This window comes from Hemitrygon akajei, chromosome 11, assembly GCF_048418815.1.
Source record: "Hemitrygon akajei chromosome 11, sHemAka1.3, whole genome shotgun sequence".
Taxonomy (NCBI): Eukaryota; Metazoa; Chordata; class Chondrichthyes; order Myliobatiformes; family Dasyatidae; genus Hemitrygon; species Hemitrygon akajei.
The window spans coordinates 5,281,934-5,308,277 of NC_133134.1; the positions used below are offsets into that span (position 1 = coordinate 5,281,934).

General features: G+C 44.6%; 1 protein-coding gene across 6 annotated transcripts in view; it reads right to left on the reverse strand.

Annotated features, from left to right (window-relative positions):
- capn15 (calpain 15) overlaps positions 1 to 26,344 on the reverse strand; it is a 286,273-nt gene that overhangs the window by 194,741 nt on the left and 65,188 nt on the right. For all 6 annotated transcript variants that reach the window (XM_073060103.1, XM_073060101.1, XM_073060100.1 and 3 more), the window contains exon 2: positions 6,860 to 6,946. Coding sequence is in view for 3 of the 6 variants with exons in the window: in XM_073060100.1 (XP_072916201.1) it covers positions 6,860 to 6,946 (87 nt within the window). In the remaining 3 variants the exon portion in view is untranslated. The remainder of the gene's footprint in view (positions 1 to 6,859; positions 6,947 to 26,344) is intronic.

Here is a 26,344-nt window from a genome sequence, read left to right on the forward strand (position 1 = left end):
TCTAACGTGTGGTTATTTGAGTTACTGTCGACCTCCTGACTGCTTGAACCAGCCTGGCCATTCTCCTCTGACCTCTCTCATTAACAAGGTGTTTTCACCCACAGAACTGCCGCTCACTGGATATTTTTTGTTTTTCTCACCATTCTCTGTAAACTCTAGAGGCTGTTGCGCGTAAAAATCCCAGCAGATCAGACCAGCAGTTTCTGAGATACTCAAACCAACAATCATGTTTCATGTTCAAAGTCACTTTGATCACATTTTTTCCCCGCTCTGATGTTTGGTCTGAATGACAACTGAACCTCTTGCCCACATCTGCATGCTCTTATGCATTGAGTTGCTGCCACATGATTGGCTAAGTGGCTGCTGAGTGTAGATGGCAAATAAAGTTGCCCCTTGTTCTGATTATCATTTGCACACTTTCCCAATGGTGTTTATCCATCATTTTTTGATTCTATTTTACATACATTAAAGTAGCTCAAATTTATCCTTGAATAAACTCTTGCACCCACCAACATACTTCTGGAGTGTTACTGATTGAATTGCTCCCAAATGATCTGTTCTATTTCTGAATTATATTGAGCTGGTCCCAACTGGAAATCTCCCAGTGACAAAGCTTTAATTCAAGATGGGATTTTAAAGGACCTTTAAAGAAAAACGGATGAACTCCATTGCAGTTTTTTCAGATATAGTACATAGAACATAAAAAAATTACAGTGCAGTACAGGCCCTATGGCGCACAATGTTATGCCAACTTTATAACTTACTTGAGATCGATCTAACCCTTCCCTCCCATATAGCCCACCATTTTTCTATCATCCATGTGCCTATCTAAGAGGCTCTTAATGTTCCCTAATGTATCTGCCTCTGCCACCACCCCTGGCAGGGCAATCCCTCGTATTAGCCATTTCCACCCTGGGAAAAAGACTCTGGTTGTCCACTCTATCTTGTACACCTCTATCAAGTCATCTCTCATCCTCCTCTGCTCCAAAGAGAAAGGCCCTAGCTTGCCCTATCAAGGACGCAATTGAATACCAAAATTAATCTGATCTGAGGGACTTCAGGAATACCATGAACCTCATCTCTTTCGACCTGCCCTCATGTTGATCAAACATTGGCTGTGACAGCAGGCTTTAAAAGATTTATTTCAGGGAAAGGCATATTGATTAGGTTCATATTCCTGGCAATTCCATACATGTCCAGACTGGAACTGTGGAACATTGTGGGCTTGCTACGTTGGAATGTGGGATGACATAGTGCATCCTTGGGTGTGTTGGTTGTCAACACAAACGACACATTTCACTGTATGTTTCAATGTACATGTGATATATAAATTTGACTGCCACTTTAATACACAGCCGATGGCCGTACCCTGTGGGCCCAAGGTCCTAAACACAAACCCAACCACTTTAATACACAGCCGATGGCCGTACCCTGTGGGCCCAAGGTCCTAAACACAAACCCAACCACTTGAGGCAAACCTGTATTGCTTAAAAGGGGAAGAGCATCATTTCTCAGTGAGTGTCAGAAATCACAGAAATCACAATCAGAAAAAACTGATGAAAGAAACAACAATAATGGTACAAACTCCCTCTGTGACTGCGTGGGTTTCGTCCAGGTGCTCCGGTTTCCTCCCATATACCAAGTAAGTTATTAAGTTAGTAAGTTAAATTGGTCACATGAATGTTAATGGACACCACAGGTTCTTTGGGCCAGAAGGGACTATTGCTGTGCGTTATCTCTAAACCTGAATCTGAAATCTACCACTATGAGTCCGGGAGTCGAGGCCCCTGGGAGTCAGAAACCTGATGTCCGAGTCCGAGCCAGGGACCGAGAGTGAGTGAGTGTGTGTGCCTGCGTGTGTGCGTGAGAGAGAGTGAGTGAGAGTGAGAGAGACAGTGAGAGTGAGAGAGAGAGAGAGTGTGACAGTGAGAGTGTGAGAGAGAGAGTGAAAGAGAGGGAGTGTGGGAGAGAGAGAGTGTGTGAGAGAGAGAGTGAGGAAGAGAGAACAAACGTGTGTGTGCGTTAAATAGGAGCTTGCTTTGCTGTTTCTTCACCATTTCTTCCCTGTTCTGATGAAGGCTCTTGGCCCAAAATGTCAAACGTTTTTGCAGTTCCATAGCTGGAGCCTGACCCACCGAGTTCCTCCTGCAGTTTGTGTGGGTGTTGTTCATTTTACTGCTGTTTGTGCTGTTCTGCTGACCACTGTGGGCATGCTAGGTTCAAATCTCTCCCAGTTATTCCTCACAGGGTTTCCATCGCTCTACTGCAGCTGGTGTGGGATGTGACGACACTTGTGGGCTGCCCCAGCGCATCAATAGGTGTATTAGTCGTTAACACAATTGACACATTTCACTGTACATTTCAATGTTCGTATCATAAATAAATCTGAAATGGGTTTGCAAAATACCACAAGAGGACAGCGTGCAAGCTGGGTGCCATGGTAACGTAGTGATTAGGGTAACGCTATTACAGCTCAGGGCATTCCGAAATTCAGAGTTCAACTCTGGTGCCATTCTATAAGGAATGTCTATGGGTCCTCCCCTTGGAATGTGTGGGTTTCCTCCCACAGTCCAAAGATGTGTGGATAGGTTAACTGATCATTGCAAATTGTCCCGTGATTAGATTGCGATGAATCGGGGTTGTGGGCTTGCTGGGGTGGTGTGGCGCCAAGGGCCAGAAAGGCCTACCCCACACCATAACTCTAAATAAATAAAATACAACATAAATATGATTTGAATTTATATGCTCCCTCATTTAACATGAGTATTTGATTTATTTTGATGTGATTTCCAATCTTTCCCAGTTACTCCTCGCAGTTACTCATCGCTCTGCTGCAGCTGGTGTGGGAGGAGACACCGGACTTGGCAGGCTGGTTCTGTTCTCTCAATATCCATTGCTGAAACTAACACAGCGTGGAACGAACGCAAAATGAATGAGCTCACTTTGCTTTACACGCCGGACAAGGCAATATTATCTCTCAGTGCAGGGATAAGATTCTTGCTTTAGCAGAGGCATCGGCCCAGTTTGTTCATTTATCTGTTTAGAGATACAGGGCAGAACTAGCACAACGAGCGGCTCTGCCCAGCAACCCACCAATTTAACCCCAGCCTAATCACAGGACAATGTACAGTGACCATTTCACCTACTAACCAGTACACCTTTGGACTGAGGGAGGAAACTGGAGCACTGAAGGAAACTCTCGTGGTCACGGAGAAAACATACAAACCCCTTACAGACAGCGCTGGAAATGAACTCAGAACTCCGTCGCCCCGAGCTGTAACAGCATCATGCTAACCACTATGCAACCACGGCGCCCCCAGTTCTAACTTATAAAAATAGTATGAATTTTAAAGTTCAAAGTAAATTTATTATTAAAGTACACATATATCACCATATACAACCCTGAGATTCATTTTCTTGCGCACATTCAAATAGAATCCATAAAAGACCATGATTAACACCCTCACAAGGATGACTGGAAGACTCACATAATGAGCAGGTTGCAATCAGTAAAAGACAATCATTCTCTCAACTTCCTCAGTGCCCTGTCGGTAATAGCATAACCTAGTAGATCACTGAGCCAGCAAATTCAGCTAGTCTACAGTAGCTCAGTGATAAATGCTGTGTATCACGAAGCGTATTGTGGAGAGGAAGGGAACTGGGTGTCACACATCAGGTACATTTAAAGTGGAGGGTGATAGGTTCCGTTTAGATTTATTTATCTCATATGTGCTGTCAGAGACAGTGACAGCGGTAACTACATTTGGAACATTTAAGAGATTCTTAGATAGGCACAGGGATGAAAGAAAAATGGAAGGTTATATGGGAAGAAAGGGTTAGATTGATCTTAGAATAGATTTAAATACATTGAAATTGAACCTGCGTTCACCTCTTCAGCTGGCAGCTTATTCTACACTCGCACCAACCTCTGAGTGAAGGAGTTTTCCCTCAGGTGCCCCTTAAACTTTTTTACCTTTCACCCTTAACCTATGACCGCCAGTTCAAGTCTCACTCAACCTCAGTGGAAGAGACCTGCTTGCATTTACCCCATGTATACCCCTCAGTTCTCCTTCACTCCAGGGAATAAAGTGCTAACCTATTCAAACTTTCCCTATAACTCAGGCCGTTAGTTCTCGGAAACATTCTTGCAAATTTTCTTTGTACTCTTTCAATCTTATTGATATTTTTCCTGTAGCCAGGTGACAGAATACTCCAAATTTGGTCTCAGGCCTCAGAAAAGGCAAGACGAGAGAACACGCACCATCCTCATAGAGGGATCAGAAACGGAGAGAGAGCAATTTCAAGTTCCTGGGTGTTAATATCATTAAGGATCTATCATGAATCCAACATATTGATGCAGCTATAGAAAAGGCAAGACAGTGGCTATACTTCATTAGGTGTTTAAGGAGATTTGGTATGTCACCAAAGACACTCGCAAACTTCTGCAGATGTACCATGGAGAGCACTGTAACTGGTTGCATCACCATCTGGTATGGGGGGGGTGGGGAATGCTACTGCACGGAATTGAAATAAGCTAGAGAGTAGTAAAATTAGTCAGCTCCATCATGGGCACTGGCCTCCATAGCATCCAGGACATCTTCAAAGAACGATGCTTCAAAAAGGGGGCATCCTTCATTAAGGACCCCCATCACCCAAGATGTGCCCTCTTTTGATTGTTACCATCAGGAAGGAGGTACAGAAGCCTGAAGGCACACACGCAATGATTCAGGAACAGCTTCTTCCCCTCTGTCATTCGATTTCTGAATGGACAGTGAACCCATGAACACTACCTCACTACTTTTTTATTTCGATGTTTTTTATGAGATGGAGTGAAGGCGAAGCAGAAACCACCGAGAGCAGGAGAGCCGATAAAAGCTGAACATACACACCACAACAAAGCTGCAAAAAGCAACGGTCAGTTTTCCACTGACAATCAACATTAGGAGTAAAATTCTTGTCTTTTCCTGCAACTTTTTTTTTATAATTTATGCCACCCAGAGTGTCCAAATCTGATAAAAAAAAGTTTAACTGCAGTAGAAGTTCCTAATTTTATGTATTTATCTGGAGATGCAGTGTGAAAGCTTTCGGTCTGCTGGCCTTTATAAATCAGAGCATTGAGTATAGGAGTTGGGATGTAATGTTAAAATTGTACAAGGCATTGGTGAGGCGAAATTTGGAGTATTGTGTACAGTTCTGGTCACCAAATTATAGGAAAGATGTCAACAAAATAGAGAGAGCACAGAGGAGATTTACTAGAATGTTACCTGGGTTTCAGCACCTACGTTATAGAGAAAGGTTGAACAAGTTAGGTCTTTATTCTTTGGAGCATCGAAGGTTGAAGGGGGGACTTGATAGAGGTATTTAAAATTATGTAGGGGATAGATAGAGTTGACATGGATAGGCTTTTTCCATTGAGAGTAGGGGAGAGTCAAATGAGGACATGAGTTGAGAGTCAAGGGGCAAAAGTTTAAGGGTAACATGAGGGGGAATTTCTTTACTCAGAGAGTGGTAGCTGTGTGGAACGAGCTTCCAGTAGAGGCAGGTTTGGTATTGTTATTTAAAGTAAAATTGGACAGGTATATGGACAGGAAAGGAATGGAGGATTATGGGTTGAGTGCGGGCCAATGGGACTAGGTGAGAGTAAGCATTCGGCACGGACTAGAAGGGCCGAGATGGCCTGTTTCCCTGATGTAATTGTTATATGGTTATATATACGGTTATATGGAACAGGCCCTCCCGGCCCAACAAACTGCACCGCCCAGCAACCTACCGATTTACTTACTCACTGCCCGTTATGCTGCTGGCATTTGGGGCAGTAATGAAGGTTCTCCATCTCTGGGAGCATTCTGGACTTCTTTCATCGTGTCAGTAGCTTCTCAATTTTCACTACTGTCACCCATGCAAGTCCTGTGTGGAGACCCGGGGATACCATCGCACTCAGATGTCAAAGGATTCTTCATTGCTGTTTCCATAACAATTTTTTTTTACCAGTCAGGGTTGTTAGTCCAGAGCTTGGAGCCGAGCCTGGAGGAGCGGTGGACCACTGTTAGTCTGTCATCCTGCCTTTGACCGTTTGGCATGGTGACCCTACCAAGAGCCAAACCATAAAGCCTCGTCTCCAGCCAACATGGCTCTCCGGGTCATTGAGGCACTCAAGCCTCCAAACCATGACATAAGAGGTCAGCTATTTAACCTTAGCCTAATCAGAGGTGAGTGGCGGGGTGGAGCTACATCTTTGCCAAAGGAGGTGTAGGTACTCCTTCCCACCACTACCTGCGGGTCACCCTTGGGCAAGGTGTGGCACCTGCTTAGACCCCGATCAGGGTCACGTGAAGCCATGGGAGCAGGTGGTGGATGGTTGTATGAGCAGCCGGTGCAGATCACAAGTCCCGGTTATGCGACCACTGATGCCAGGCAGTCAATCTCTGAGGAGTATTGATAATGGCTGGGGTCACCCGTCTTGTAAAGACACTGCCCAGAAGTCAATGGCAAACCACTTCTGGAGAAAAATTTGCCAAGAACAATCATGGTTAAAGACCAACATCATATGGCACAGCTCGTAATGATGATGATGATAATCAAAGGCACTTTACAATGACTAATTAACCTACTAATTGGTACATCTTTGGAATGTGGGAGGGAACTGAAGCACCCGGAGGAAACCCACGCAGTCACCACAATGACGTACAAACTCCTTACAGAGGACACTGGAAATGAACTCTGAATTTTGACACCTCAAGCTGTAATGCCTTTGTGTTAACTGCAACTCTACCGTGACACCCACTTTCAATTCAATCGACAGACCAGTTCCGGTGATCACATGTGATTTCAGATTTATAGTAAGATTGGAACCACTCACCTTGCTGTGTGAAAGGCAGCCGTCCTGCCTACAGAGACAACGGGTCGCTCTATGGAAGTGAATTGCAGTGTCCCTGACTCTGCATATCTGCAAGACAAAACAAAAATAATTTACTTTCAGTTTCCTTTTCCTTCTTTAGCTCTCATCCAGAGGGTAAAACACTTATCAAGGAAGAGAAATTAAAGAAGTGAAAATTGATACAATAAAATTCAGACTGCTCTTTCAAAGTACATTAACAGTCCTACCAGAATATTTCTCAAACTTAATCAACCTAATTGTATTTCTTTGCTAAATTCAGAGAAGGCTAAAATTCATCTTGAACTGTGTGCTTGAATTATTACAATTGTATTCCTTTCTTTATAAATTATAACAGTCGTATACCCATTAGCTTGATGGGTAGCTTAACGTTTTTCAGCACCAGCGATCAATGATTAGAGTTTGATTCCTGCTTCTGTGTGTAAGGAGACTCTCCCCATGACTGTGAGTTTCCTCTGGGTGTGCCAGCTTCCTCCCACATTCTAAAGACACATGGGCTGGGGTTAGTAAGCTATGGCATGCTACGTTGGTGCTAGAAGCATAGTGACACTTGCGGGCTGCCCCCAGCACATCCTTAGACTGTGTCGTTCATTAATGCAAATAATGCATTTTACAGTATGTTTCCATGTACTTGTGACAAATAAAGCTAATCTCATTCATCTCTGAATTAATTTGTTTAAAAGGTGTGAATAAAACTCGTTATTCTCTCTGTATATACTGCAGCGGAGAAACGTCTCCTTTAGTACAGAGTCCATTCTGCCCAACAAGCCTCATTAAAACTAACCCAACCCAAGATTAGCTCTATTTGTCACATGTACATTGAACATTAAAAGGTACAGTGAATGCATCAGTTGTGTCAACCAAGAAAGATTAATTTTATTCATCACATGCACATCGAAACACACGTTACACACATGTAAAATATGTCATTTGCGTCAACAACCAACACAATCTGAGGGTGTGCTGGGGGCAGTTCATCAGTGTTCAAGTGTTGCCATGCTTCCTGTGTCAATATAACATGCCCTCAACTCTAACCCATAGGTCTTTGGAGTGTGGGAAGAAATGAAGCACCTGGAGGAAACTCACGTGTTCACAGAGAGAATGTACTAACTTCTTACAGACAGTACTGAGAATTGAACCCGGGTCTCTGGGGCTGTAAAATGTTACGTTAATCACTATGCTGCTGTGCTGCCATGTATATCCTATTCACCTTCACTCCAAGGGATACGTTTTCCAGGCACACAAACTCCTGGGGATAAAATAATTTCTTTCTGCTTCTTCCTGTAAGCACGTTGCTTTTTTTTTAATATTCATCTGCGAAATTGCAAAATATTAAGCAGTTGAGGATTTAATTTTCACAGGGAGAACATACAAACCTTTCACACACAGCAGCAGGAATTGAACCTGGGTCACTGACACTGTAAAGTGTTACGCAAGCTGCTAAGCTGCGGAACTGCCCCACATTCCCACCAACTTGCCACAGGTTTGACCACTCATCTACATGCCAGGGGCAACTTTGGAATTAATTAACTTATCAACCTCCAATTCTGGCCGTAGAGTTTTCACGTTCCTCCTGTGACTGATCTGGGAAAAAGCCAGAGACTCGCACACTCACAGGAGGAAGATGGAAACGAGAGTCAATAGTGGAGGTCAGGACTGAATGCAGATGTGAGACAGCAGCTCTATCAGCTCAACTGCTGCATTGTTCAGTACTTCAGAAGTAATTCCAAAAGAATTCTTCAAGACTAATAAAGGTCGTCCATTACCTCTTTCTGTAAATTCAAATTGGCTGCTCGTTTCCACTCAGTCAGAATCAAGATCCCCTGACAGACATGAGGATTTCACAAAATAAGTTTCAAGTGGCAGAACTGTGTATATAAACCACCCCAGGGACATACAGTGTTGTATCTATTCTAAAACACCATTTATATTTAATGATGCATTTGGGAAGAATCAATACGGCTTATTTCAGGAGAGAAAGTTAAAAAGATTAAAAGCTCACGAGTCTGGTCTGTAAGCCTAGTTTGCTGGTTCACTGGCGAGACCAATGGCGGGAAAGCTGAGAGGACTTGATTGTTGTGTGGACCAGGCCCTCAGGCCGCGAGGTCGCCTGATGCAGCTGCCCAGGGCAGGAGATGCCAGAGCCGGTGAGGCAGAGAGCTGGAGTCCGTGCTGGGTCAGAGGCTAGCCTCTCCTGTTGGCTTGGGTTGGACTGCCTTGGTCTGTAGCTACACCAGCATGTGAGGAGGACGGCTGCAGACAAGCCACCCAGGGACGTGGGTTATACTTTTTGTGACTGTATGTTTACTGCTACGTAATTATCGGTGCTGTGTGACTGCTGGTACAGCACTTTGGCCCCAGAGGAACACTGCTTCTTTAGGTTGTATACATGTGTATAGTTGAATGACAATTAAACTTGAATTACTAGAAGGTGTGCAAAGATTAGAAAATCTGTTCGTTCGTCACAAGCCTTGCCAACATTGACCCTCTTTATTGATGTAGTCAGGATTTTGTTTACATGTTACCTGAAGAGAGACAGAGAGACTTGCTGCGGGCTGAATTCAGCGTGTGAGGGCGTTTGTTGGTGAAGCAGCACAAAATTTAAAAAGAGCTCAGGAGCTTTCAGCTCTCTTTCTGTCAGCTGAATCAGTGCAGGGCCAATAAAACGAAAGGAGGTGTAAGCAGAGCAGCCACTGTTGGAGTGGGGCGTTGTTAGAGTGCTCCAGTTTTGGCTCAACAGGCAGAGGTTCCAGGTAAGCGAGTTCCTAGTAAGTTTTTATCAGTCTCCCTGGTAACTACATCTACATGAAGTACATCAAGCTGCAGCTCCTCAGAGACTGGGTTAAGGAACTGGAGCTAAAGATGGATGACCTTCAGCTCAGACAGGAAAGTGAGGAGGTGATAAATAGGAGCTACGGGGAGGTAGTCACCCCTAGATTGCAGGAGGCAGGTACCTGATGACTGTCGGGAGAGGGAGAAGGAATAGGCAGTGCAGGAAACCCCTGTGGTGTTCCCCTCATTAATAAGCATACAGCTTTCAATACTGTTGGTGTTGGGGGGGGGGGGACGAACGACCGACCAGAGGGAAGTCACAGTGATCAGGTCTCTGGCACTGAGTCTGGTGCTATATGGCTCAGAAGGAAAAGGGGGAGAAGAGGACCACAGCAGTGACGGGGGAGGAGAGGACACGAGTTTCTGTGGATGTGATGGAGATACCCAGATGGTATATAGCCTCCCAGGTACCAGGGTGAGTTACATCTCAATGTAGGTCCGCGACATTCTACAGAGGGAGGATGAGCAGCCAGAAGTCTTGGTACTTATTGGCACCAATAAAATTGGAGATATCCTGAGGAGAAAATGTAGGGACCTAGGTACAAAGCTGAAAAGCAGGACCTCCAGAACAGTAATCTCTGGATTGCTGCCTATGCCACGTGCCAGTGAGGGAAGAACAGGATGATCTGGCAGATGGATGTGTGGCTGAGGATTTGATACGGGGGCAGGATTTCGGTTTTTTGGATCTCATCAGTACAAAAAGGAAGGGTTATAGTTGGACTCGAGGGGACCAATATCCTAGTGAGCAGGTTTGCTGGAGCTGTTGGGGAGGGTTTAAACTAATTTGGCAGGGGGTTTAAAACCAGAGTGAGGAGGCTGAGGACGGGGCAGTTGGTATTAAAGTAGATGCAGTGTGTAGTGAGACCACGAGGAAGGACAGGCAGATGATAGGAAAAAATAGCAGTCTAGAATGCTTATGAGATGGCTTTATCGAGCAGCTTGTGATTAAGCCCACTAGGGGGATCAGCTATTCTCAACTGGGTGTTGTGCAATGAAGCAGAATTGATTAGGAAGCTAAAGGTGAAGGAACTCTTAGGAGGGCAGTGATCATAATATGACAGAATTCGCCCTGCAGTTTGAGACTGCAAATTGAATGTAGCATTATTACAGTGAGTGAAAGGGATTACAGAGGCATGAGAGAGCAGCTAGCCAAAGTAGATTGGAAGGGGCACTAAGAGGGATGATGGCAGAATAGCAATGGCTGGTATTTATGGGGGGAATTCAAAAAGTACAGGAAAGATACATCCCACAAACGAAGGGAGGATGAGGCAACTGTGGCAGACAAGGGAAATCAAAGACAGCATAAAGGAAAAAGAGAGGCTATATAATATTGCAAATATTAGTGGACAGGTAGACAATTGGGAAGCTTTTAAAAACCAAAAAAAGCTATAAAAAGAGAAAAGATGAAATATGAAGGTAAGCTAGCCAGTGATGCAAAAGATGATGCAAAATACTTTTTCAGATATATAAAGAGTAAAAGAGAGAAGAAAGTAAATATCGGACGACTAGAAAATAATGCTGGAAAGGCAGTAAAGGGGGACAAAGAAATGACGGACAAACTTAATAACTATTTTGCTTCATCCTTCACTATGGAAAACGCTGGCAGAATGCCAGAAATGCGAGAGTGTTGGTGCTATTACTAAGGAGAAGGTGCTTAGGAAGCTGAAAAGTCTGAAGGTAGGTAAGTCACCAGGACCAGATCGACTACTCTCCAGGATTCTGAAAGAAGTGGCTGAAGAGATTGTGCAGACATTAGTAATGATCTTTCAAGAATCACTAGATTCTGGAATGGTTTCTGAGGAATGGAAAATTGCAAATGTCACTCCACTCTTTAAGGAAGTGAGGCAGAAGAAAGGAAATTATGGGCCAGTTAGCCTAACTTCAATGGTTGGAAAGATACTGGAATCTTTTAGTAAGGATGAGGCTTCCAGGGTATTTGAAAGCAATGATAAAATAGGACAAAGTCAACATAGTTTTCTAAACAGGAAATCTCGTCTGACAAATCCATCGGAATTCTTTGAGGAAATAACATTCAGGATAGAAAAGGTGAGTCAATAAATGTTGTTTATTTTGATTTTCAGACGCTTTTGACAAGGTGCCACGCATGAGGCTGCTGAACCAGATAAGAGCTTGTAGTTTTACATGAGACACTAGTATAGATAGAAAGAAGATTGGGTGACTGGCAGGGGGCAAAGAGTGAGAATAAAGGGGGCCATTTATGATTGGCTGCCGGTGACTGGAGGTGTTAGGACTGCTTCTTTTTACATGTCAAATTATTTAGATGAAGGAATTGACGGCTTTGTGACAAAGTTTGCAGGCGATACGAAGATAGGTGGAGGGGCAGGTAGTATTGAGGAAGCCTCCGACTTGACGGCATGAACATCGATTTCTTGAACTTCCAATAATGCCTCCACCCCCCTCATCATTCCCCACTCCTCTCTTCCCTCTCTCACCTTCTTACCCACCCATCACCTCTCTCTTCCCTTTCCTTTCTTCCACGGCCTTCTGTCCTCTCCTATCTGATTCCCCCTTCTCCAGCCCTGTATCTCTTTCACCAGTCAACTTCCCTGCTCTTTACTTTACCTCTTGCCCACAGTTTCCCCCATCACCTTGTGGTGGAAAGAAGGACAGACAGATTGGGGGAAATGGGCAAAGAAGTGGCAGGTGGAATACAATGTAGGGACTTGGGAGCCCTTCTGCAGGATTCCCTAAAGGTTAACTTGCAGGTTGAGTTGCAATGTTAGCATTAACTTCGAGAGGGCTAGAATGCAAAAGGAAGGATGTAATGCTGAGGCTTTATAAGGCACTGGTCAGGCTGCACTAAGAGTATTGTGAGCAGCTTTGGGCTCCTTCTCTTAAGAAAAGAAGTGCTGGCATTGGAGAGAGTCCAGAAGAGGTTCATGAGAATTATCCCAAGAATGACAGGGTTAACATATGAGGAGCGTTTGATAGCTCTGGTTCTGTATTCGCTGGAGGTTAGATGAATGAAACCCATCAAGTACTGAAAGGCACAGATAGAGAGGTTGTGGAGAGGAGGTTCTGCAGTGGAGGACCAGAAGGCACAGCCTCAGAATAGAGATAAGGAGAAACTTCTTTAGCCAGAGGGTGGCAAATCTATGGAATTCATTGCCATAGATGGCTGTGGAGGCCAAGTCATTGGGTACATTTCAGGTGGTGGTTGCTAGGTTCTTGATTAGTCAGGGTGTCAAAGGTTATCAGGGAGAATAGGCAGGAAAAAAAATTCAGCCATGATGGAATAGCAGAGCAGACTCGATGAGCTGAATGGCCTAACTCTGCTCCTATGTCTTATGGTCTTTAGACAGATTGCCCAGGGTCTGTGAGGTCTTTGATCATGGAGGATTCTGTAAAGAAACACACATTTATGTTGATTTATCTGAGGCCAAAAGGATTTTTTGGAAGCTATTGCAGTATACAGTATAATATGTGATGTTGATCTGGGACACTTGCTTGTTGTAAACTGGGACCTGCTGTCCTGCAAATCAGTTTAATTAACACACTCCCTTGCTGAAAGGTAGTAATGACTGAGCAGTGACTAATGTTTAAAGTAATGACAAACATACCATCTGTTTGTACAGCCTGATGTGCCAGTAACCTCACAGAGAAAGAGTGTAACAATGAGTTTGATGAAGATTTGTTAAGTGATATGCCTGAAAGCACTGATGACATTATAAACTCCGCAAGAGCTAATGAGCAACAGGCTTGTGTTAGTGAATAAGACCTAACACATACATCCAGTTTTATAATTGCCTTACCTGGTAGATTGGTTACCTCGTGTCCTTTAGTGTGCCCAACTACCTGGAACCCTAACTAAGAAACCTTTTTCTATGCACCTTCGCTCTGCCCCCACAAAAGGCAGGATTTCCTGGTGGTTACCCATTTTAATTCAACTTCCCCATCCCAGTCCGACATGTCGGTCCATGCCTCCTCTACTTCCACAATGAGGCCACACTCAGGTTGGAGGAGCAATGCCTCGTATTCTGAGCAGCCTCCAACCTGATGGCATGAACACTGATCTCTCTAACATCCAGTAATGTGTCCTGCTTCCCACTTCTCCCTTTTTCTATTCCACGTACTCTTTCTCTCCTCATTTCTTATCTTCCCTGTCCATCACCTCCCTCTGGTACCCCTCCTTTTTCCCTTTCTCCCATGGTCCACTTTCCTCTCCTATCAGATTCCTACCTCTCCAGCCCTTTACCTTTTCCACTTCTTACCTCCCAGCTTCTCACTTTATCCCCCCTCCCTCACCCACCGACATTCCCCCTCACCTGGTCTCACCTATCATCTGGCCAGGTTGTCCTCCTTCCCCTCCCCTCTTCATATTCTGGCTTCTTCCCCCTTCTTTTCCAGCATCTCAACCCGAGTTTATTCCTCTCTACAGATGCTGCCTGGCCAGCTGAGTTCCTCCAGGGGTGGGTGGGTGTGTGTGTGCGCATGCTGCTCTGGATTTCCAGAATCTCTTGAGCTTATTGTTCTTTGTTTGATTCTGAAGGTTCCTAACAGGATGTCTGGGCAGACTGTCTGTCTCCTGATTAGCTGGGCAGCACATTGATTTGGAAATCCCTATGTGAGACAGTGAAGGTGCACATTGGGAAGGGAGGAGGGAACTATCTTCCTGCAACCCCTATTCCCATGGTGATTTCCCGTTACACAACAGGAAATGCAATAACAAGATTCATTTGAACTTTTGTGAACCCATGTGCTCTGGGATGACAGTATTGACATAATAGCAGGACTTGCTCAAACTAGAGTGGGTGTAGCTGAAATGGTGCTTTCTGTTCCTTCAGAAAAATGTTTCCCATGACTTTTGTTTCCTACCTGGGCACTACAAGAAAAGGTGGAACTCCACTGCCAGCTTTTATTCAATAATCAAAGCCTTTAATCTTATTTTCTTAAATTATAGACATACAGCACGATAACATGCCCTTGGAACCCAAAGATCCTGTGTGGTCCAATTACACCCACATGGTCATTAACCTACTAACACACGTCTTTTTTTCTTGGAATGTGTGAGCAAACCTGTGGCGTTATGGGGAGAACATACAAACTCCACACAGACAGTGGAGGTAATTGAATCCAGGTGCCTGGCACTGTGATAGCATTACCATGCCACTGGAGTTCCTCCAGTACTTTGTGCATTGCTCAAGACTTCCAGCACCTGCAAAATCCCCTATTTTTATGCTCTTCCTCAGTCACTGTTTTACCTAGACCACATCCGCAATTCCAGTAGCTTTTCAAACTACATCTTTCCACTCTACTTGCCCATGAGGTGAAAGGTTTCTTCACCAGTTCTGGGATCTATCCATGAGATTAACCAAATAACTTTTTTTAGAATGTGGGAGGAAACCAAAACACCCATGCAGTGATGGGGATAAAGTACAAACTCCTTACAGACGGTTCAAAGAATTGACGCTGGTGCTGCAATAGCATTACGTTAACCGCTACGTTACCATGTCACCCAACAGTGTCATGTTAACCGCTACGTTACCCCCAACAGGGTCAAGCTAACCGCTACGTTACCACGTCACCCAACAGGGTCACGCTAACCGCTACGTTACCCCCAACAGGATCACGCTAACCGCTACGTTACCACGTCACCCAACAGGGTCACGCTAACCGCTACGTTACCCCCAACAGGGTCACGCTAACCACTACGTTACCCCCAACAGTGTCACGCTAACCGCTATGTTACCACGTTACCCAGAGTCACACTAACCGCTATGTTACCTCCAACAGGGTCACGCTAACTGCTATGTTATCATGTCACCCTATTTACTTTATAAATTCTCCCACTGCCTGGACGCAGCATTCGAAATTGAAGTTCTAAGTACAAAGTATATTTATTATCAAAGTATATATGCAGTATACAACCCTGAGATTTGTCTACCCACAGACAGCTACAAAACAAAAACACCATGGAACCCGTTCGAAGAAAACATTAAACACCAAAACGTGCAAAAGAACAAATTGCACATACGGCAAAAAAAAGTGAGGTACCCGTCATCATCAATGACCCCACCACCCAGGACATGCTCTCTTCTCACTGCTGCCATCAGCACACAGGAGGTTCAGGAGCCTCAGGACTCGCACCGCCAGGTTCAGGAACAGTTATCACCCCTCAGCTATCAGGCTCTTGAACCAGAGGGGATATCTTCACTCACTCATTACTGAACTGTTCCCATAACCTGTGGACTCACTTTCAAGCACTCTACATTTCATGTTCTTGATATTTAGTGCTTATGTATTTTCATTATTTTTTACTTTGTATTTGCACAGTTCGTTGTCTTTTGCATTCTGGTTATTGCCCATCTTATTGGGTGCGGTCTTTCATTGATTCTATAATGTTTCTTGGATTTATTGAGTATGACCACAAGAAAAATGCATCTCAGGGTAGTATGTGGTGACATATATAGAAACATAGAAAACCTACAGCACAATACAGGCCCTTCGGCCCACAAAGTTGTGCCGAACATGTCCCTACCTTAGAAATTACTAGGCTTACCTATAGCCCTCTATTTTTCTAAGCTCCATGTACCTATCCGAAAATCTCTTAAAAGACCCTATCGTATCCTCCTCCACCACCATTGCCGGCAGACCATTCCACGCACTCACCACTCTCTGAGTAAAAAAACTTACCCCTGACATCTCCTCTGTACCCACTCCCCAGCACCTTAAACTTGTGTCCTCTTGTGGCAACCATTTCAGCCCTGGGAAAAAGCCTCTGACTATCCATACGATCAATGCCTCTCATCATCTTGTACACCTCTATCAGGTCACCTCTCATCTTCTGTCGCTCCAAGGAGAAAATGCCAGGTTCACTCAACCTATTCTCATAAGGCATGCTCCCCAATCCAGGCAACGTCCTTGTAAGTCTCCTCTGCACCCTTTGTATGGCTTCCACATCCTTCCTGTAATGAGGCAACCAGAACTGAGCAAACAACAAATTTCACTGTATGTTTCGATATTTCTATGTACATGCGGCTGATCTTCAATGCAAAGTTGTATTTTAAAGGGGGATGGATGTTGGAAAGTTTACAGCAGCAATGAGCTACAACATCCTTCCCAAGTCAGAGTTTCACAAAGGCTACTGCACCAAGACATCCTCATTCCAACACTTGAATCCTCTCACTATGAAGGCCAGTGGAGAGTATCCTGACTGGTTTCATCAAGGCCTGGTAGGGAAACACTAATACCCAAAAATGGAAAAGCCTACAAAAACTAGTAGATACAGCCCAGATCATCACAAGGTTGAGTTTACGAGCCGAGAGGTAATATTGCAGCTATATAGGACCCTGGTCAGACCCCACTTGGAGTACTGTGCTCAGTTCTGGTCACCTCACTACAGGAAGGATGTGGAAGCCATAGAAAGGGTGCAGAGGAAACTTACAAGGATGTTGCCTGGAATGGGGAGCATGTCTTATGAGAACAGGTTGAGTGAACTGGGCCTTTTCTCCTTAGAGCAATGGCGGATGAGAGGTGACCTGATAGAGCTGCACAAGATGATGAGAGGCATTGATTGTGTGGATAGTCAGAGGCTTTCTCCCAGGGCTGAAATGGCTGCCACAAGAGGGCACAGGTTTAAGGTGCTGGTGAGTAAGTACAAAGGAGATGTCAGGGGTAAGTTTTTTACTCAGAGAGTGGTGAGTGTGTGGAATGGGCTGCCAGCAACGGTGGTGGAGGCAGATATGACAGGGTCTTTTAAGAGACTCCTGGATAGGTACATGGAGCTTGGAAAAATAGAGGCCTATGGGTAAACCTAGGTAATTTCTAAGGTAGGGACATGTTCGGCACAGCTTTGTGGGCTGAAGGGTCTGTACTGTGCTGTAGGTTTTCTATCTTTCTATGTATTTCTTTCCATATTACTATGAATGCCTGCAATAAATAAATCTCAGGGTAGTATATGGTGACACTTGTGTAATTTGATTACATTTACTTTGAATTTTGCCTTCTGAATCACTTGGTTTATCTACTTGTTTCCCTTTCTCAACTAGTACACGGTGTTTCATTGGATGTTCCCCACTTGCCATTCGAGTGATGAGCTGCTTTCCTGTTACTGGATAGCCCCACATTTATCCATCAGCTGTAACAAATTCTCGGAGTGAGGAGCAATGAATTGATTTTAATTTTCTACTGTGTTGTGGAAGAACCAGGCAGAAGAGTCTCTCATGCCTACTGAAACAGAAAAGTAGCTTCTCATCTCCAAGTAGCAATCTCACTTCCCCTCTTCTCCAATCTAGGAGTGTGTAAATCCTCCACAGTGCAGCATCTTGTGGAAACGCAGTTACTCTAATCAGGTCGATGCAATGAATCTCTGGAGGAAATCATGCTTAGTGTACAGTGTGTATGAATCTCCTGCAAATGGAGACAACATAGAAGACAGCTGTCCCTAGAAAAATATTAAAATTTGCTTTCAACATGCACGTTATTGATAGAGAACAGTATTGGGAAAGATAGCTTAAAAATAAAATCACTCCTGAGTCTGCTCCAAGGGTTAAGCAGTATTCCAATATCTGCCGTTCCCACGGCACACAGCTCATCAATATTTGATGGATCTTCAGCTTAGCTGAGAGACAGAAGCCCTGAATTTTACTGTAACCAGCAGCAATGGTCTCGGTCGTCCCTGCCTTCATATGATACATCTATTTCACCCAGGTTCTGTACATCCTGTATTGTTTCACAGTCCTCCATCCAGTCCCACAAACTCCTCAGAAACAGATCCACACTGTAGGTGTTTTATGTTATTGAGGTTGAATAAGGTAGAATAATAAGATTTATTTTGTGGCCCAATGTTTCATTGCCAGAACATCTTACAAGAGAACGAAAACTTGCAAGGTGTCTGGCCTTGATGGTGTACTTGGTTGAGTACTGAAAACCTGAAATTAACTGGCAGGAGACATCTTCAATATCTCACTGCTGTAGGCAGAGGATCCCACCTTCTTCAATAGGGTGACAATCATACCAGTGCCCAAAAACAATAGGGTGAACTGCCTCAATGACTATGCTCAGTAGCACTCACATCTCCTGTGATGAAGTGCTTTGAGATCGTGATGATGATTACATCTTGCCTAAGCAAGGACCTGGATCTGCTGCAATTTGCCTACTGACACAACATGTCTACAGCAGATACGCTCTTACTAGCTCTCCACTCAACCATGGACCAAAGTTCAAAGTTACACAAACATCACCATATACGACCCTGACATTCATTTTCTTGTGGGCATTCACAGTAAATACAAGAAACACAATAGAATCAGAGAAGGACTCCACCCAACAGGAGGGACACACAACCAATGAGTAAAAGACAACAAACTGTGCAAATACAAAAAGAAAAAAAGAAATAATAATAAATAAATATAGAGAACATGAAATGAAGAGTCTTTGAAAGTGAGCTACAGGTTGTGAGAACAGTTCAGTGATGGGGTGAGTAAAGTTCAGTGAAGTTATCTCAAGCTCAAGAGCCTGATGGTTGAGGGGTAATAACTGTTCCTAAACCTGGTAACGTGTGGTGATCGTGGAGAAGATGCTGTTGCCAATCCAAACTGACTAGTAAGGAAATTGAGGATCCAGTTGCACAAGGAGGTATTGAGGTCTAAGTTGTGAAGCTTATTGATCAGCTCTGAAGGGATGATAGCATTGAATGCTGAACTGTAGTCAATGAAGAGCATTCTAACGTATTTATCTTCACTGTCCAGAGGTTCCAGAGCTGAGGAAAGAGGCAATGACAAACACAAGGAAATCTGCAAATGATGGAATTCAGCAAGTAAGGTAAACAGTCAATGTTTGCATAGATGCTGCCTGGCCTGCTGAGTATCTCCAGCATTTTGTATGTGCTGCCAAAGAGCCAATGAACTGGTTCTTATCCACTCTGGTTTAGGTGCCTGATAGGTAATAACTGTCTCTTGAGCTGGTGGTGTGGGACCCAAGGCTCCTGTACCTTCTTCCTGATTAACTTGAAGCTTTCAACCCTCTCGACCTAAGCACTGTTGATACAAAGAGGAGAGGGAGCACACCGCACCCCCACCTTCCTGAAGTCAACAACCATTTCTTTCGTTTTACTGACATTGAGGGAAAGATTGTTGTCAGGACAGCACATCTTTACCTTCTTCTAGTATTCAAACTCATCTTTACTGGGTGGTCAGGAAGCAGGTCAGTCATTCCCCACAAGGTACCCAGCTGTTGACCTGCCTGGATCTCCATGTTGTGTGGCCGGTCCAACTAAGTCTCTGCCCAAAGCTGACCATTGGCACCAAAATGTTGTCTCTGCTGATACTGAGGCTCAGACTTGGTCTTTATGTGGTTATTTTACAGGTTCATGGGGGTGGTTTTGGGGACAAAGTGTGGAGTTATGGGTCAGGTTAGAGCTTAGTGACAGGGATGTGGGGGAGTTAGAGGTCGGGCCGGAGTCTAGGGCTTCACTTCATGTTCTGCAACACAGACGCATGAGGAAGGACATCCATGGTCAGATGTTGGACTGGAGTTCTGTGCGGGCAGGGGGCACGAGGGCTGGTGATGCCCCCACCCCCTCACCATGTACACTAATTGATGATACCAGAGTTTGAGGTCTAATGTTTGGGGTCTGATCATCATCCAGTCTGTAGTCTGAGGCCTGGAGTTGAGGGCCATAATCCAAAGGCCTCATGTGCAGTCATCGGCAAGTCCTGGGGTGATGGCGAAGGTTGGAGCCCAAAGGTCAATCGGAAGTCTGGAAGTCTAGGCCATAGGGTTGGAACAACAAATCTGCGAGTCCACCAGGGAAGTCAAAGGCTCAGTATCCGTGAATCCGCAAGTCCACTGGAGGCTGGAGTCAGCCTGTCCTGGGGTTGCAGGATGATATGTGTGCATGAGTGGGAGAGAGGGACTGGACGTAATTTGCTGCTGTTCGTTGTCGTTATTGCCTGTGTCGGTCTGCTGAACAAGGTGGGCATGCTATGTTGGCACTGGAATTGAGGTGACACTCGCAGGCTGCCCCTCGCACATCCGTGGTGTGTTAACACTGTTATCTCACTGTTTTGATGTGCATGTGATAAACAAATCTGATCTGAAATGTGAATGCCAGTTTCAAGGAGAGGATGCATAATCTAGGGCTTTATTCCCTGGAACACAGATCGACAGGGGTGAGCTGATAAAGGGATATAAAATCACGAGAGTCACGGACAGAGATGAAGCATGCTTTCTTTATCACAGGGTGCAGTGCGAGAAACAACAGGGTGCAAGTTTAAGGTCAGTGACAGCTTCTTCGTACAAATGGAGGTGCATATTTGAAATGAGCCGCCAGAAATAGTGGTTGAGACAGACACATTAGCAACAATTAAAAGTCATCCAGTTAAGTACATGGACAGGAGAGGTTTAGAGGGCTAAGGGCCAAAAGTGGACAGATAGGACTAACTTGTTGGGCCGAATGGTCTGTTTCCACATCGTATCAGACTATGACTCCATCCATCCGACCCTGTCTAGAGAGGAGTCATAGAGCATGACAGCAGAAAGAGACCCTGTGGCCTATCTAGTCCATGCTGAACTGTTATTCTGCCCAGTCTCACTGACCCGCACCTGGACCAGAGCCCTCCATCCATGTACTTCTCCAAACTTCTCTTAAGTGTTGAAACTGAACCCACTTCTACCAGGAATAGGTCTTTAGTCCTCTTGATTCATGCATAAAGTTTTAATGACTTACCAAGTAAAAATGGGCAGGACAGAATAAAAGAAGTTTGAATGGTAACTAGGATGTTACCTGGGTTTCAGCACTTAAGTTACAGAGAAAGGTTGAACAAGTTAGGTCTCTATTCATTGGAGCGTAGAAGGTTGAGGGGGGATTTGATCGAGGTATTTAAAATGTTGAGAGGGATAGATAGAGTTGACGTGAATAGGCTGTTTCCATTGAGAGTAGGGGAGATTCAAACGAGAGGACATGATTTGAGAGTTAGGGGGCAAAAGTTTAAGGGAAACACGAGGGGGTATTTCTTTACTCAGAGAGTGATAGCTGTGTGGAATGAGCTTCCTGTAGAAGTAGTAGAGGCCAGTTCAGTTGTGTCATTTAAGGTAAAATTGGATAGGTATATGGATAGGAAAGGAGTGGAGGGTTATGGGCTGAGTGCGGGTAGGTGGGACTAGGTGAGATTAAGAGTTCGGCACGGACTAGGAGGGCCGGAATGGCCTGTTTCCGTGCTGTGATTGTTATATGGTTATATGGTTAATAGGAAGATAGCTGGTATTCAGCTCACTCAGCTAACTGTGTAAAGATGCAGAAAGCTAATTCCACACTTTCTGTCACATCAAAAATAGTTTTGAAAATTAATCCTCCACGCAGAGCTTTGCTGTGAAGCAAACTGAGAATAGAAAAAGGCAAATGCTAATTTCAGATACTCTTTACACAGAATGAAAAGTGTGCTACTTATTAATTCCTGCTCAGGGTAACACTACCCCTGACACTTCCAAACCTACTAAAACAGTGCCTGCATTCCATTAGAGACGTCACATTAAAACAACTTCAACAATTTCTGTACTTAAAACTCCATCTCTGTACAGCACACTGTAAGGAAAAGCCCATCACTGAGCACATCTACACAGATCACTGCCACAAAAAAGCTCCACCCCTCATCAAGGACTCCACCATCCAGGCCACATTGGACAGGAGGTACAGGAGCCTTAGGTCCCACACCAGCAGGTTCAGAAAGTCATTAACCTTCAACCATCAGGCTCCTAAACCAGCATGGATAATTTCACTCACCTCAACTCTGAACTGATCCCACAAACTATGGACTCCTTTCAAGGACTCTACAACTCATGTTCTCAGTATTATGTATTTATTTATTTTTGTATTTGCACAGTTTGTCTTCTTTTGTACATTGGTTATTTGTTAGTCGTTATTTGTGTGCAATTTTTCATTGATTCAACTGTATTTCCTTGTTCTATTGTGAATGGCTGCAAGAAAGTTAATCTCAGGGTCATTTATAGTGACATATACGTACTTCGATAGTAAATTTACTTTGAACTTATTATAGCCTTAGAAACAATAAAGATGAAAGCAACACATTGACTTCAGAATAGTTCGTCACAGGAGGCGGCTGCTGATGCAAAGAAATACTACTGTACTTGGGAGTTCGTTAACGAGCCTCAAAGATCCTCTGGGCAGGGTCCAGATGGGCAAAGACAAATGCAAAAGAAGTGTTCCTGAAACATTAAGACAGTCTGCAGTGAACCATGATACTAAATACAAGGCAATACAGTACCACAGTGGGCCACAATTTTAAGTAAAAGTTAGCTTGATTTGTCACGTGTAGGTGACATGGTAGCGTAGTGCTTAGCATAACTATTACGGCTCAGGGTGTTGCTCAATTCTGACGTCATCTGCAACCCACAGGGCGGGAATCGAACCGGGGTTGTAAAGCATTATACTATTGCGTTGAAGCTTCCCAATCTCAAGATGCTGATCACAAAGCAGAAACAGGGGGATGGCACTGCCCAGGGAGATGATCCTCTGAGCACGTTTGAATACACAGAGATCCTCCATACACCCCGCCAGCAAAGGGTTGTGCACATAGAGCTTCAGGTAGCTGCAACGATGCCACATTTTATTGTTTTCTCATTTGATGAAACAGTACGGTATTAGGCTCTTCCAGCTCATGGAGCCCACGCTACCCAACCACACCCATGTGGCCAATTAACCCGCAACACGACAGCACAGCACAGGCCCTTTCACCCACAATGGTGTGCCAACCATTAACCTACCTTCAGATCATTTTAACCCTTCCCTCCTACACAGCCCTCCATTTTTCTATCATCCATGTGCCTATCCAAGGTTTTTTTAAGAGATTGGCTCTAATTTGTCACCTGTACATCAAAACACAGTGAAGTGCGTTGGTTGCATCTATGACCAGCACTAAGGTTACGCGGAGGGGCAGCCCACAAATGTTGCCAGACTTTCAACACCAACACAGCATGCCCACACCTTACTAACCCCAACCCGCAGGTCACTGGAATGTGCAGATAGTCACATGGAGAATGTATAGACAGCAGCTCAAACTGAACCCGTGTCAATGCTGTCGCAGTAGTGTTACACTAACTCTACGCTGCCGTACCGCCCCACGTGATAGAACTGCTTTCCCATTTGCCCCAGTGCTCCCTCCACATTCCAGCAATGAGCCCCAAACAGCACACCCAGAGGCCCTGTGGTGGTGCAGCCCGTGGAGAGGGAGGGAAGAAAATAACAACACACACAAAATGCCAGAGAAACTCACCTGTGGAGGGGAATAAGCGGTCGATGTTTCAGCCGAGAGCCTTTGTTAGGCCTCAGGAAGAGAATAAATCCTTCAGTTCAGAAGCAGAATCAGGTTTCATACCACCGGCATATGTCATAAAATTCATTTTTTATGGCAGCAGTACAATGCACTATGTAATAAAAAATCTATAAATTATAATAAGTATAGATAAAATAAAAAATTAAATAAGTAGAGCAAAAAAAAGTGAGGTAGTCTTCATGGGTCCATTATCCAATCAGAAACCTGATGGCAGAGGGGAAGAAGCTGTTTGTAATACGTTGAGTGTGGGTCTTCAGGCTCCTGTACCTATGGTAGCAATGAGAAGAGGGCATGTCCTGGATGACAGGAGTCCATAATGATGGGTGTTGCCTTGTACAGGCATCACCTTTTGAAGGTGAAGATGTCTTTGGTGACATACCAAGTGCCCACAAAGTTCTAATGAAATATAGCCAGTGTCGTACCTCCTTTATAATTGCATCAATATGTTGGGCCCAGGGTAAATCCAGAGCTTCTGTAGTTAATTGGACAATAAAACTGATGCACAAGGTGAAGGCCTCCATGATGTATCACACAGCGGCAGAACCCTCACCATGAAGACATCGTGTCAAGCACAAACTCCACAAGGCAGATATTGAAAGTCAGGCAGCAAACTAGTCATCTTTTATGACTTTTCCATATCATTTTCTCCAAGGCCACAGAGTTCCATGCTTCCTATTCTTGTTTCAAGCCAGAAAGACATTAACCCTTTCTTATCAAGTAGAAACCTGTACTGTATGATCACCTACTGGCAGACTTCAATAGACATGGAAGCAGGAACTGGCAGAAAAAAAGACTGATCAGAGCTGAACGCAGTATTCTGAATATGGTCAAACCAGTGTTTTACAGAGCTGCAGCAGTTCCTAAACTCAATCCCTCGACAAAGGCCAACACATCATACCTCTTCTTAATAACCCTGTCAACTTGTGCAGCAACTTTGAAGGATCTATCGACACGGACCCCAAGATCTCTCTGCATCTCCATAGGTGAACAAAATAGAACTATAATAATACAGAATAAAATGTACAGTTACAGAGAAGGTGCAATGCAGGTAACCAACATCGTGCAGGATCTTAAACACAAGAGACTCTGCAGATGCTGGAAATCCAGAACAGCACACACAAAATGCTGGAGGAACTCAGCAGGTCGGGTAGCATGTGTGGAAATGAATAAACAGTCAACGTTTCAGGCTGAGACCCTTCATCAGGACTGGAAAGGTAGGGAGAAGATGCTGGAATATGAAGATGGCAGGAGGGGAAGGAGGACAAGCTGGAAAGTGAAAGATGAAGGCAGGTGGATGGAGGGGGGATGAAGTGAGAAGTTGGGAAGTGATGGGTGGAAAAAGTAAAGGACTGGGCGAACAGGAAGGAGGAGGTGATGGGCAGGTGAGGAGAAGAAAGAAGAGGCCAAAGGGTGGAAATGAAGAAGGAGGAAGGGGGAGAGGGAAAAGTTACTGGAAGTTGGAGAAATCGCTGATCATGCCATCAGGTTGGACGATACCTAGACAGAATATGAGATGTTGCTCCTCCAACCTGAGAGTGGCCTAATCATGGCAACAGAGGAGGCCAAGGACCAACAGTCAAAACAGGAATGGGGATAGGAATTGGTCACTGGGAAATCCTGCTTTTTGTGGATGAAGTGGAGATGCTCAACCAAGTGATTTCTCAATTTACATCAGGTCTCACCAATGTAGAAGAGGCCGCATCAGGACTCTGGATACAGTAGACAACCCAACAGATTTGCAGGTGAAGTATTGTCTCACATGGAAGGATTGTTTGGTGCCTTAAATGCAGGGCAATGATGAGGTAAACTGTGACGTTGAGAGTTTCATCTCCTCCAGACATCCCAACAGCAACTACAACCACCCACTGCCCCTCAATGCCCCTGCCATTTGTTTCATTCAAACTCTCTTGGCTTCCTCCCGAAAGAGACATTTTGCACTCTCCATCTCTCCCCCATTTCCCCTTTCTGGACACTCGTGGCCAGAAACTCAACAGGATCAGCTACATAAAGACCATAACCACAGGAGGTTAGAAACTGGACATCCTGTTGGAAAGGACTCATCTCTTGACACCCCAAGGCCCATCTACCATCTGTAAGGCATAAATCAGGGATGCAAGACTCCCACTTTGCTCAGCTAAGTCCAGTGCCAACAATTCTCAAAGACTTTAACACTATCCCAGGACAAAGCAGCACACTTAACTGACACCCCATCAATTACCCTCATCCACTCCACCACTGGCAGAGTGTGTACCATCTAGAAGCCTGGGCTACTCCAGCAGCCCTCTGCAAAACAGCAACGTCCACC